The sequence below is a fragment of the Gymnoscopelus braueri genome (assembly GCF_963280865.1).
Source record: "Gymnoscopelus braueri genome assembly, chromosome: 11".
Taxonomy (NCBI): domain Eukaryota; kingdom Metazoa; phylum Chordata; class Actinopteri; order Myctophiformes; family Myctophidae; genus Gymnoscopelus; species Gymnoscopelus braueri.
Window position 1 is genome coordinate 35,990,277 of NC_137613.1, and position 14,103 is coordinate 36,004,379.

At 44.4% G+C, this 14,103-nt stretch overlaps 2 protein-coding genes across 2 annotated transcripts in view; both read left to right on the forward strand.

The window, feature by feature from the left end:
• Positions 1-3,489: 3,489 nt before the first annotated feature.
• Positions 3,490-6,803, forward strand: LOC308095375 (homeobox protein Hox-A2a). Its single transcript, XM_080442427.1, has 2 exons — positions 3,490-5,001; positions 5,674-6,803. Exons 1-2 carry the CDS (start codon positions 4,638-4,640, stop codon positions 6,438-6,440), a joined length of 1,131 nt encoding a protein of 376 aa, XP_080298553.1. The 5' UTR covers positions 3,490-4,637; the 3' UTR covers positions 6,441-6,803.
• A 5,197-nt stretch (positions 6,804-12,000) lies between these two features.
• The window catches only part of hoxa1a (homeobox A1a), a 2,196-nt gene continuing 93 nt past the window's right edge, over positions 12,001-14,103 (forward strand). The window contains exons 1-2 of the mRNA XM_080441801.1: positions 12,001-12,803; positions 13,738-14,103. The exon at positions 13,738-14,103 is cut by the window's right edge and continues 93 nt beyond it. Coding sequence (XP_080297927.1) covers positions 12,191-12,803; positions 13,738-14,103 — 979 coding nt within the window. The 5' untranslated portion in view covers positions 12,001-12,190. The remainder of the gene's footprint in view (positions 12,804-13,737) is intronic.

Here is a 14,103-nt window from a genome sequence, read left to right on the forward strand (position 1 = left end):
TCGTCATTTTTATTTATCCACATTTGAAGAATTGTGTGTTATTTTTTTTTTTTTCATTTTGCATTTTGTTGCACTTGTGAATGGATCCTCAAGAACCACAAGCCGGGATTAATGAGGAGATACGTTTTGCAGAAGGAGGGTCTCTAGAGCTGACACACGACCTCCCCCTGCTTGTGTTATATTCTGTTGGACTTTCTGATGTTATTTATTTCGTTCTGTGTAAAAGATGAAATCCTTTTAGTATTATTTGACACCCCCGCTCGCTTCGTGCGGGGTGAAGGTTGATGGAATATAGGCCCGTTCCAGCCCGTACCTGTTTAGTCTGCTATCAGCTCCTCAGCAGGACACTGCTGCTGTTGCTGTTGCGGTTTCTGTTTATTTTTTATTTTTATTCTTCTAATATTCGTCGTATTCTCATTCGAGGAGGTGATTTGTTTTCTCAACGAATGTAAAATCAATCAATCATGCAATAAGGGTGGAAAGAAGGACACACGTTAGTAATTTCTTTATTGAAGAAAACAAACAAACAGCTATTTTTTTTGTTTCTTTTTCAATGTCATACATTCCATGCTGCTCCACTCCAGTTGGAAGAAATTAATAAATGAATTGAAATATAATTATAGTTCATCCTCCCAGCTTTAATTTGACGCACCCCAGATACATAACACATCAAAGACAAATAAATCAAAACATTACAGTCTCCCCGATACAAAAAAAGAAAAAGCATCCAGTGTATAGGCTACCTCTTGCTATCCCATAATCCATAATTTATATTAGGCAACCTAACGCCATATCATAAAAAAGCATTTATTATAGAATATATTTTAATTGTAATTCATGACATAAAAAAAGCTTTTGTTACAGTTCTTTAATATTGTAAACATATTATGGTAGGCTAAACATTGCATTGAAGTTGCCTCATGCAAGAAAGGAAAATACAATACACGTTTCCACAATTCATGAAGTAAAAGATATAAGTCTTCCATTGAATAAAAGCTGCTAGTTTTGTATCCTCGCCTTTCGGCAGCATGAAAACACTCGGGTGGTCTCCTTCCTGCCTCTCATCAGCGTATAGGCACATCCATAATAATAAAAATGTCACAAGGGCCTTCTGGTGGATCTGCAAGAAGACAACAAGCTAAATGAGAAATCGTTCGAAAAATAATTATCTGATATATCCAGTCAGTCAAATTCACTCCCGGCACTTTCCACAGAATGTAGGCTACAATAATCATAACGGCGTTCATGGTCCTTCAAGTATTTGCGGATGGCAGCTTAAAGGCAGTGAACGTGAATGCTTCAATTGTAAAAAATTAAATAAAATAATGCACTAATGCATAAACACGCCACAACTAAAAGCATTGCAGGTCATATGTTTTTCTATTTTATAGGCTGCTTTTAAGAAGCAAAGCAGCTGCTGATAAGAAATGTGGCCCACCTCTTTAAATACGTTTTTAAATTTCAAAATGCGTACATTTATATTTTTATCAGTCCACTTTGGCTTTGTAAACGACGATCACAATATTTTCTTCATTTAACGCCCAAGAAATAGGCCGTGGGAGTATACAGGCTATAAGTCATAATGTGTTTGCTTTGTTCTGGACGTTTCTCACGTTGTTAAAAACACCAATGCCTTTTTTGCTAATGTTATCTTCTCTCTCTTTCTCTCTTCCTCTTTATCACTGTACATCAGACGAGTGAAACATCTGATCATGTTTACTAGTTATATATTATCTTTAAGTGATAGCAATATTATTTGATAACACTAGTGTGCTGCACCGTGTATCGTTTTCATCTGAATATGATTGATATTACAGGGCATGGACATTACTAGCCCTGACATATGGCTAGCAGGGGAACCTAGAACAATTGAACCATGGTGTGGTGTGGCTGTGTAGAAAGGCTCGTGTAGACTACTGCAATTCTGGATCCAAAACACGCGTGCGCGCGCGCGCACGCGCTTACACACACACACACACACACACACACACACACACACACACACACACACACACACACACACACACGCGCGTGCACGCACAATGTGAGACACTGATTTGACCCATATGTGGCATACACAGGTAGCACATAAATATAACGTTTTTAGCTGAAATAGAAAGCTTATTATTTCCTTCATTGCATTTCCATCCGTGGGAAAGTGCTCTTAAATCAATCCTCCTGTAAAGACAAGTGGACAGGCTGGGCTCCACAGAATACTGCCACCCACTCCATTCCTTGCACACAAAGCCTGTGCATAATTCCAAAAAGCCATCCATCTTTCCCCCTAGCAGCCCTGTCCTATACCACACACTCACCTCAAAAATGTGTATGTTTATCAAAACGAAAATAATTGTGTTGCCTAAAAAGCTCAAACGCAGGGACCATGATGAGGAAAATAAACGATGGAATATGCGCCGCTGCAGCCCCTACTCACCGTTTGCGCAATTTCGCTCTCTCGTTAAGGAAATCGCCTCTCTTCTTATTTATCTTTTTAAAACACGTCCCTCCAGCGACAGCCCGGCTACGACTGCGAACAGAAACTGGCCATAATCTGAGTGACCAGTGTTTCTCTCTACTTCCTGGCTGCATTTGATCCGGGGGAGAGTTAGGAGCCTTAAATGTGTTCTGAGGGCACCGAGCTGTCAGACCCTTTGGCGAGTAAGATTGATCGCGCGCAGGCTTCCAGGACTCTTTGTTTGGTGTATAAGCAATAAACTGAGCGAGGCCTACCACTTCTCTTCCACCACTCTCTCACTCACTATTCCAGTTTTTAGGGGGGTGAAAATACAACATGCACACACTGGCTTGACGAAAAACATCCCAAATGTGGCTTTCACAGATTATTCTGGAAGGCAATGAAACCAAACACTGTGGGGAAGACCCAGTCAATAGACATTTCCATCTGCGTTAGAACTCCGTTAGATTCGTTGCAAATGACCAATTATAATGACAGTGGTGTTTGTTTCATTGCACAGCACATTTTTTTTTATTGAAAATACCTTATACAACGACTGAATCAGCATAAAGTCTATAGTTTTTTTTGTCTGACCACTCATCAATCGCGAATAGCTTCTGCTGTGGCCTGCCTAAACTTAAAAATCGTTGGATTAACCATATTGAGATAATTGGGGGATTCTTTTTTTTTGTGGAGGTGAATGTGGCTGTTGCAGGAGTCTTGCATTCCCTGAAAATCGAATGTTTTAATTGCAGCTTGGATCAAATTATTGTGGGAAGATGAATCGTGCGCGTGTGTGTTGTGCTGTGCTGTGCTGTGCTGTGCTGTGTTGTTGTTGTTGTTGTTGTTGTTGTTGTTTGTGTGTGTGTGTGTGTGTGTGTGTGTGTGTGTGTGTGTGTGTGTGTGTGTGTGTGTGTGTGTGTGTGTGTGTGTGTGTGTGTGTGTGTGTGTGTGTGTGTGTGTGTGTGTGTGTGTGTGTGTGTGTGTGTGTGAGAGATGGGTGATGGGTGAGTGAGTGGGTGTGTGCGCACGCGTGTGATTGTCTTTTTGCATGTGTATGTCTGTGTGTTGGCGTGAATGACCGTTATTTTAATCAAGGGAGTGCTAAGGGTTAATATTAGCTATATTAATATCTTAACGTATAGGCTGTTTTCAAGTAGCCAAATGCAACACTGTGTATGCTAGCCAAATATATAGCCTAAATGTCAGTCATTCTGTTTAATTGGCTACTTTGTACATCTCTGTGAATATTATGGTTAGAATGGTCGTTGCATTTTGCACCATTCGTGTCATATATCCCACATACCAGCAACATTTCTACTGAAGGGGATATTATTCTGCAGGAACCACTTGCAGCACAAGTGATGCCTATATATTGCATCTCACTGTGATGTCGTGAAGCTTTCATATGCATTACATATTGTAGTGTATGAACAGCACAGTCATACAGTGAGCAGCCCATGGGTCACAGATACAGAGCACATTGGATTGTTGTGCTTTGCTTCTGTCAAGTGCTTTCAACATCAGTTTTCCGGTTGTGAGTGTGTGTGGGTGCATGTGTGTGTGTGTATGTTTCTTTTTTTTTTTTATCAGCTCGAGTCTCGCCTATATGAATAAGTAACTTGGCTAATGACCGCAGGCATAGCATGAAGCTAGGCTACTGGCGTGATGTGTGTGTGCACGGTGGGGGCGTTCACGACTGACATTCTCAAACAATACGAGAAAGAGGAGTGCACCGTAGGCTATAGCTACTTCCCTGTAATAGAGAGCGTCAGCCATACTAAAAACACATTCTGTAGCTTAGTGGAGTGGACTGGGAGGCGAGAGGAGGATAAACTGAGCGGACAAAGATGTAAATAAAAACAGCCGTCCCCACTGAGCGAGGCGTTCTTCACCAGAGTTTTTGGATCAATCAGGGAGACAGTGGCTTCTTTTGATTAAACCCCAAATTGTCATTGGGCAGAAGTAATCATGTGACAGGCAATTCGGTCCAATTTCAACCTTGTCTCCATGAATTCAATAGTTTAATAGTAGCTCGGTCCCCATACGGCCGTAATCAGTGAAATAGAAAAAAAACGCCACCAGGAGATTTTTTTAATGATTTTTTCTCCCTCTTTCTCACTGAGCCGCAACGTTTATAAAAATACGCGTGCAAACTTTCCTCGGCTCTCAGGGAGCGGAGATGAATTACGAATTCGAGCGAGAGAGCGGTTTTATCAATAGTCAGCCGTCGCTTGCTGAGTGCCTGACATCTTTCCCCCCTGTCGGTGATTCATTTCAAAGTTCATCAATCAAGAGCTCGACGCTTTCACGCCCGACACTGATTCCTCCTCCTTTTGAGCAGACCATTCCCAGCCTCAACCCGGGCAGCCATCCGCGGCACAGCCGGCCTAGACACAGCCCCGATGGATGCAGCCCGCTGCCCACAGCCTCCTTACCCCCGGAATACCCCTGGATGCGGGAGAAGAAAGCCTCCAAGAGGAATCACCTGCCAACTTCCACCGCGACCACCATCTCCAATGGACCCGTGTGCTTTTCCCCGAAAGGTATAATGGGCTTATTTAAAAAAAAGCAGGGACATTTATATTTATACAAAACAGAGGCAATTTTAAGCACGACACACAGCTATTGTGCTTATTAAGTGCGCTGCAGCTAAATTGTATAGCCTTATTACACAGTAGTAACCGAGTTAGATATGAACATCGGTTTCCTATAGTTATGCTCTGAGAAAAAAAGTTTGGCCAAACTTTCGTAATGTAAAATGATTTATTTGATTTCCACGCTGCCCTTCCTCGCCGAGCCGTGCCAGAGTTTTGATGTGTGACAGTAATGAAGAGTGATGGAGTGCCGTTGCCGTGGAGGGCAGCTGGAGCATTCATTAGTAGCCCACACTACTCTAGACCTCACTGGCTTTATAGCATGCTCTTAGCTGTGTTTTGGTTTCAACTGGGCTGATATGGTACGCTATTTGATGTGTCAAGCAGCCTTATTATGCACTAATGATTTTTTTGGGTATAAAAGCTGTGGGCTACACTACATACATGCCTGTAGCTTCAGCGGCCATTTTGCTGCAGTGCCTAGTGTGTTGAGAAGCGTTCTCTGGTGTGTCATAACCCCAAAGCTATGGATTCATGTCTAGTGTGTGTGATAATATTGTAACTCCTATGTGCTTTTATTTAATCTTAACCCCGTGGTGTGTTGTCTGGTGCTGTCCGCAGGCTCGCCTGAGATCCTGGAGAGCAGTGGGGGAGGAGGGGGTTCCCGTCGACTGAGGACGGCGTACACCAACACGCAGCTGCTGGAGCTGGAGAAGGAATTCCACTTCAACAAGTATCTGTGCAGACCGAGGCGGGTGGAGATAGCCGCCCTGCTGGACCTCACCGAGAGGCAGGTCAAAGTGTGGTTCCAGAACCGGCGGATGAAGCACAAGCGTCAGACCCAGAGCAAGGAGAACCACAGCGGCGAGGGGAAAGGGCCGGGCGCCGAGGACGGCATCCACAGTGACATGGAGGACGACGAGGAGGAGGACTCCATGTTCGAGCAGAGCTGCAACCCTGTGAGCGGGGCCCTGTTGGAGAGAGATACCTGCTCCTTTCAGCAGAACTCTCTGAGCTCCACGCAGCAGCATTTGCAGAATGCAGTGGCTCACAATGGCGAGGCTCTGAGCTTTGCCGTGTCACCGCTCAACAGCAATGACAAAAATCTGAAACATTTCCCCAACCCGTCACCTACTGTTCCGGGCTGCATGTCAACAATAGGGCCCGGCTCTGCCTCTGGCCCGGACAATGGTGACAGTCCCACGACCCTGGATGTTTCTATACACGATTTCCAAGCATTCTCTTCGGATTCTTGCCTACAGCTCTCCGATGCAGCCTCGCCTAGCTTGTCAGAGTCCCTGGACAGTCCCGTGGACATATCGGCGGACAACTTCTATTTTTTCTCAGAATCCCTAACTACAATCGACCTACAGCATCTGAACTATTAATTGAACACAATCAAAACATCGTTTTTTTTTCTCTTTTCAATTCGGGACAATGAAAGTCAGGATATACGGTGGTATTAATTCTGATGTTAATTTTGTGGTTATTTGTATATTCGGCACATTTATTTTATTGATATCTGACTTGACCGTTAATTCAAGGTAAGAATGGAATTAAATCATTAAAATAGACCCTATCAAACGTGGCTTGTAATTACCATAACAAACTGATCTCTTGAAGTGGAAATTATGAGTGTATATGAATAATTATACAGTATTAGGCCTATATGGAATCTGGTCGTTTTTATTTTTGTATAGCTTCCAATGTCTTGAATATTTTTGTTAGAATACATTTAACTTGCTACAATGGTTTCTCTGGTTTTCTGAGTCATTTCTCGTATTTTCACAGATATTATTTTTATTTAAATTAATGATGCTTTAGATATGCTAAATAAAATAATTAGGACGTAGATAAGACGTTATGCAAATGCTGACAACAGGTTGGCAATGAATATAAATTGTCCACTTAGTGGGCAGTTTGGTTTTCAAAATATCACATTGGAATACGATTTTAACTCTAGAATTTGTGCTAATTTCGAACACAATGCTGAACTTTAATAGCGTGCTATAAGATAAGTGAAAAGCCTTTATGAGATGATAACAATAAATCATAACGGCGTTATGGCTCACTCACATCAACCCAAATGAACCCAAACGTTGAATTCTTCCATAAACTTTAAAATGCAACTACTCCTTAATTAACAGTGTATTATAAGTCCAATAATAACAACACTTGTTTTTTTAAATCCTGTTGCGCTTTGTTTTGTTTTATTTAAATTGGGAGAGAACGTTAGCCCTACAATTTTGCTGACCAAAAGTCACTCGGGAAAACTTGAAGTGGCTTTTAAAAAAGTTAGATATAGAGAGAGATAACAAATAGCCTAAGCAAGCAAGGATCCTCACATCATGGCAGCAGTCTCTATAACGCTGTGTGCATGTGAAGGCAAATACCGGAGCCATGTTTGCCTTCGAGTGCTCATAAATCAATCCGTGGCATGAATGAGACGGACATTAAAGAGAGCAATGGTGACGCTGTGTGCGCAAATAAAACACCACTTACATTTTCATACGGGACACCTGATTCCAGGGCAAAAAAATGCAGAGGCTCTACATGCGTTTGGCAATAATTCATTTTTATAGCTTGTTTAAACAAGGATCTGGCACGACTACAACACGGCAGTAGCAGCGGCCTGCCCAGGCTAAAGCTACACTCTTTCCCTTGTGTTAAGAGTAGCCTAATTCGAAGCAGACTGCTGCAAGTATTTTACAAACTCACATTTATTAGGAATAACTCTCTTGCATGTGGAGAAACATACAGCATGGTCTGACTTGATTTAATGTCGAGTTAGGTCAATTCAGAATTTTCATAACATTAGCTTGTAACACTGGTATAAAATCTCACGAATTTAATTGAGAGAATAAACAGACTGACATTATGAATAATCGCGATCCATTGCATTACACTTGCTTTGATTTATGTAAAATCTGTTATTGGTCTGTGGAACTATGGAACAGCTGACTCAAGGCTACCCCACACTTATAGCAGCAAACAACCACCGGTTGCGAAGCCAAACCCTTCTGGATCGATTCAGGAACTTGTCGTGAAGTTCATAATCTCAATGTTGTGCGCTGTGTCCTGACGATTGCTTTTATTGAATAATCTCATAAGCCATAATTAGGCCATCGACTGACTTGACTCATAGCTACACTATACGTGATCTCTTTAAGAGAGAACCAGAGACTGAGTGTGTCAAGTGTTTGTGTGTGAATGTGTGGTGCATGCCTGCCTGCGTGCGTGCGTGCGTGCGTGTGTGCGCGTGTGTGTGTGTGTGTGTGTGTGTGTGTGTGTGTGTGTGTGTGTGTGTGTGTGTGTGTGTGCGTGTGCGTGTGCGCGCGTGTGTGTGTGTGTGTGTGTGTGTGTTTGTACAACCAAACGACTTGCCGAGGGCCGGTAACAAAATCATTCCGTGACAACGCGCCTTTTCTACGCACATGTGTTCACACAAAGGCCGAAGGAGCTCCTCCAAGTCCTGGCAAACTTTCGACAGCAAGGGATTCAGTCTGTGCGCCCACGCACTCTGTTGCAGTCAGAGGCAGCTGCGGACAGGGGGGGGAGGGGGATCACATGGGCATAGCTTTTCACTGGTGGGGCGTTTGAGTGAATCTTGCATCATCTCTGCTTTCTCCAAGTTCTTAATGAGTGAGTAGGATAGGCTCTTCTTTGCTAAATTAGAAGAAAGGACATAGTAGACATATAGACATTTTAACACTGCATAACCAGGCTATACAAACATGCCAACTTTTGGCAAGTTTTGATTTAGAAATGGGTCATCCATGTGAATATATCTGTGTGCTGGGGGACCCAGGTTCATCCAGTTGATGATTAGGCCTATTTCCACAGCAGCCATATTGATGTAGGCTAAATGTGTCAATGTTACCAATGATACTAATTAAGGTCGTGTTCCATTCAGTTCAGCCAGAGTCGGGGCGCTGCAATTGTGCATGTTGGCTCGGTTGGCTCATTGGAAAGGCTCTGCTACACTAAATGGAACAGAACCTTAATTAGTATCATCGGTAACTCCTGTGGCAACCCGACGGTCTGGCAGATGAAGAAGACCTGTGAATCCAAGTGTAAGTGCTTATTGAGCTCTGGTTTCTTGGTGGTTGCTATTGCACAAATAAGGAATGTGTTTGTAGTCTATGGTAGCCAACTAAAAGAGACTGCAGTGTAGCAGTGTATGTAGGCATCTCCTAAACTTTAAGGCTGCAGGCAGGTGTTTCATCAAGTGGGAAGGAAAGGCAAGTTATCTTGAAGTTGCCTTTGATATAGGTTAAAGTGAAAACAAGTGACTATAGCTACACTGTAAGTGTTAAAGGAGCATTTCACCCATTTTCAACCTAATCATCATAAACTGGTCGTCACTGATGCTCATTATAACCATTTTCTGTCTACTCGCTCTGCATCTTATAGGTGGGCTCAATTGAGAAACCTGCCTACTGTTGAAATCATTAGTTATAATTTCAGATGAAGTTTTATGATACAAATACAATGGCGTCTATTTCATGCTAACTTTCCAGAAATAGTATTTTCTATTAGCTTCACGGAGCACACCGATGATGTCATATAGACAGGTTTCTGAACTGTCCACAGCACCTTTGAGACACAGAAAGGGTATTATCTTATGAGTATAGTCAGTACCAATTATATGAAGATGCTTAAAATAAGTGAAGTACTCCTTTAACTACGTAAATCATTTATATTTTGTTGACTGGGGTCCCCCTGGAGTCTATACTTGGCCCCCTGTTTTTCCCCTCTACACCAAATCTCTTCTCCAAAATTAGCCGATCTACAAGCTCACATACTTCATGGTGTGATGCGTTGTGAGCTTGTAGATCTGTGATTTACACCAAATATTTGCCTATTTTTGCCAATGTTCACCTGTTATGACATGCCCAGAATAGCAATGCAAGCTGTGTTCATGTGGTAAAGTTTTACTCAGAGAGCTTACAAATGGATTTGTACACTGAGTTAAATTAATACTTAAAGGACGACTTCACCCATTTTCAACCTATCTTCATATAATTGGTCCTCACTACATACATACTCATTATAATACGGTAAATGTTTTGTCTATTCGGTCTGTGTCTCAGAGGAGGGCTGTGGACAGTTCAGAAACCCGCCTACCAGTGACATCATCGATTGGGAATCCAAGCTAATAGAAAAGGCAGACTTTCTATTCCTGGAAAGTTAGCATGCTATAATGGAAGCCATTGTTTTGGCGTTAATAAAAATGAAAATACACATTCTTGTTAAAAAAAACTTGCCTAATGATGATATCTCTGGTATGTGGGTTTCGGAAGTGTTCACAGCCCTCCTATGAGACACAGACTGAGTAAAACACATTGTACCATTTTATCATGAGCATTAGTGAGGACCAATTATATGAAGATAGGTAAAAAATGGGTGAAGTCGTCCTTTAAGTATTTATTTAATTGCATAGATAGTTGACCATGGTAAAGACAATTCCAAGTTGGATATTGGATAGACAAATGTTGGGTGTTGGGTAGTCTATTTAAACTGACCAGTATTTATAGACATATTTTAGAAATTTAATGCTGACCTTTTCAAAAACATCTCGGAGCTGCATGGAATATGTCCAGCATAGACAAATGTGTCTTCCGGTATTCTTCCCCGGATGTTTACATCTCTGTATTAAAAATAAATAAATTAGAGAAGACTCAGACTTCATGGACACATACGTCCACTAGGGGCGCACATCGGTTCACCCTATTCTCTGGCTTTTTGCCTCCTCCCCTCCTCCCCTCCCCTCTCCTTTCTGTGTGCACTCTCTGTGAGCCTGCGGGTCCACTCCCAGCCCTCCCACGCACACTCTTAGCTCCGTCTTTTCAACAGTGCTTTTCATGGCCATTAATTTCCCCAGCAGCTTTATTTGATGAACTTAACGCAATAATCAACCCACATCCTCGCCCTGGGCTATGGGGCGCACATTATAGCTGCAAGACTGGCCCATGCCGTTATCAAATCACTTGATCACAGTGCATGCGTAATGAAAATGTGTAGGAGTAAAATCAGAGTATATGCAGACCCCACGACCTTTATAAGTGATCAAATGAATGATACCATTTTATAGATTTGTATATAGTCTTGTCATAATGTCACCTGTGACCTTCCAGGAATACTGAACAGCAATCACCCGGTCCCTGTTACCTTGTGATGGGGACGGGGTCACAATGGGCATGATAATGATTTCCATAAAACGTCTTTTTCAACGTCGTTAGGCATCATCAATATTTTACTGAGTGACTATGTCACTGTATTCAAGCGAGAAGCACCGTTGCATCGGCTGGACCCTGTTGCACGCGCTGATATAGCCGGTGTGTCAGCAGCATGCGACATCTCTGTACTGTCATCCACCCGAGTGAAAATGATTGTTGCCCTTCTTGGAACAAACAATACCATGCATGACATGACGGCGCGCGCGCGCGCATACACACACACACACCCACCCCCACACACACACACACACACACACACACACACACACACACACACACACACACACACACACACACACACACACACACACACACACACCTCGATTTCTCTATTTGTCCACCCCTTTTCTTCCGCAAATACGGTACCTGGCTGGCTTGGGGTCAGAGTAGGTCGTTGTCCTCGTGCGGAGAGGTTGCAAAGGTGAAACGTGAACCTTTCCAAGGCGACTAGTAGGCTATAGCTCAATGACGCCTGGTGTTTGTTTGCCGTTCTCCTCCTCATCTCTTCCATGCGACCCCGGAGCTGTCCAGCGCCGTCTGCCTCCCAGCTCATTGTTTGCTCGGCCAATACATTAGTGGCGACGCGCGTCACCTTGATCGACGAGCGCCTGGAATTTAAATACCCTCTCAAACACTGATCTGTCACCGCTAAAGAGGATAGGGACAAGTACCTCACTGGCTGACCCGGCCCCACGTGACATCCCCCCCTTCATTGATATCGGCCCGTGTCCCCCCTCTCTCTCTCCGGTGATAAGGACAGTGTATAGGTAAATGTTGGCATGGTCACTCAGGGTAAGAGAAGAGAGAGATAGAGATAGATAGAGAGAGAGAGTGCATGTGTCATCAGAGGGGTCTGTGAACGGACGGTCCCTCAGTCCTGCCGTTGAGACAATGCTACAATGAGCGGTTTCCTAGACTACTCGGTGATGAGCGGAGACGGTGGCTCGTGTTCTGTCAGGGCTTTCCACTCCGACCACGGGATTACAACTTTCCAGTCGTGCGCGGTGACTGTGAACAACTGCGGGGCGGATGACCGCTTCATGGCCAGCAGGGCTTCCCCAGACAGCATTCCTCACCAGCCGGGTTCCTATCAGTCTCCGGCGGGCTCCCTAGGTCTAGCATATGGGGCCCACGCGACCTGTAGCCCCAGCTATGGACCCCAGACCTTCTGTGCCAACTATAACCATTACGCCCTCAGCCAGGAGGTCGAGTCGGGGAGCTTCCCCCAGTGCGGCCCGCTGATGTACTCCGGCAACATCTCGTCGTCCATGGTCTCTCAACACCGCCAGGGCTACGGGGGCGCGCCCCTGGGCCAGCTTCAATACGCTCACGCCAGTGCCTACGGCGGCGGGCACGAGCAGGCGAGCCTGCCCCCCTTCCCCGGGTGCTCGAACCCGCTGTCGCCGCTGCACGCGGCCCACTTGGAGGCGTGTTGCTCCCCCCTGTCCGAGGGCGCGTCGTCAGCTCAGACCTTCGACTGGATGAAAGTCAAGCGGAATCCTCCTAAAACAGGTGGGTGCCATTATGATGATGAGGGGTGGATTAACACTCGCCATGCTGTAATTGTTAACCATTATTGGTGTAAAGGTGCATGACATGTCTGTCTACTGACAGAGCTGGAACAGCGCAACATTTGGATTCAATTTAGATATTATAAGCACACCACTTACACTGCCTTTGTTGCAGGACTGACAGGAAGCAGATTTGTATTTAAAATGTTTTCAAGGATAGGCATAGGCCTGCCTGGTACAACATGGCATGGCACATTGGTGTCCTAGAGAGATCACAGAAGAGATTGTGTGCACATCTTGTGCCTGTATTTAGGCCAGGTGCTAGACATCAAGGCAAGAATCAAGGAGAAGGTAAAATATCCACACACTGGTTTAAAACTCCCAAAACGTTTTGTTTATTAATAGCGCAAATCAGGCAAATCATAAATGCCATTAATACAATACGTTTTGGGAGCTTTAAACCAGTGTGCGGATGTTTTACCTTCGCCTTCGTCCTAGAGAGATGCCTGAAATGGTTGAGCACCGTGTTGCTTGCTCACATAAAATAGTAGATCTACAAGCTCACAACCCCTATGCTGCAAGGTGTTGTGAGCTTTAAAAGATCAGTTATTTTAGGTGTGCGACACCGGCGGACAACTAAGTATAACGTGGTGTTAAGGTGTAGGGCCTAGTTGCTTGTGCGTAATGCTTGCTGAAGTTGCTGCCCTCAGAAAGGACTAAAATATAGTGCGTAAAAGTTGTGTGCCAAGGCTTCAGATTGTTGTTTTGTCAAATTAAAGCCTTAGCCTACTTCTGTGCGCCAAAGTGGCACATTTTCAGCGAACGACAGAAATCAAGCTTAGCAGTAGGCTACGATGGTGTCGCTTGCCGAAAATAAACGTCATGCGATGGAGTAGCCAATACAGCCTATAACTGAAGCTTTACTGTATCCACAGGGAGGTCAGGGGAATACGGCTATGGTGGTCAGCCAAACACAGTGCGGACCAATTTCACCACCAAGCAGCTGACGGAACTGGAGAAGGAGTTCCACTTCAACAAGTACCTGACGCGGGCGCGGCGTGTGGAGATCGCGGCGGCGCTACAGCTGAACGAGACTCAGGTGAAGATCTGGTTCCAGAACCGGAGGATGAAGCAGAAGAAGCGGGAGAAGGAGGGGCTGCTGCCGGCCAAAGTCCCCGCCTCCGACCCGGGAGACGGAGGTCAAGAGAAAATGGACGATGCCGCGTCAGAAAAGTCTCTCTCGGCCCCGTCCACACCGTCTCCTGCGTCCTCCACGGGCTCCTCTGCCAGTGGGGCTGATC

Bases quoted from the DNA above. Each gene is read 5' to 3' on its own strand.
- LOC308095375 (XM_080442427.1), top strand. From the start codon at position 4,638: ATGAATTACGAATTCGAGCGAGAGAGCGGTTTTATCAATAGTCAGCCG. The intron at 5,002-5,673 runs GTATAATGGGCT...TGCTGTCCGCAG, and splicing joins CGTGTGCTTTTCCCCGAAAG to GCTCGCCTGAGATCCTGGAG.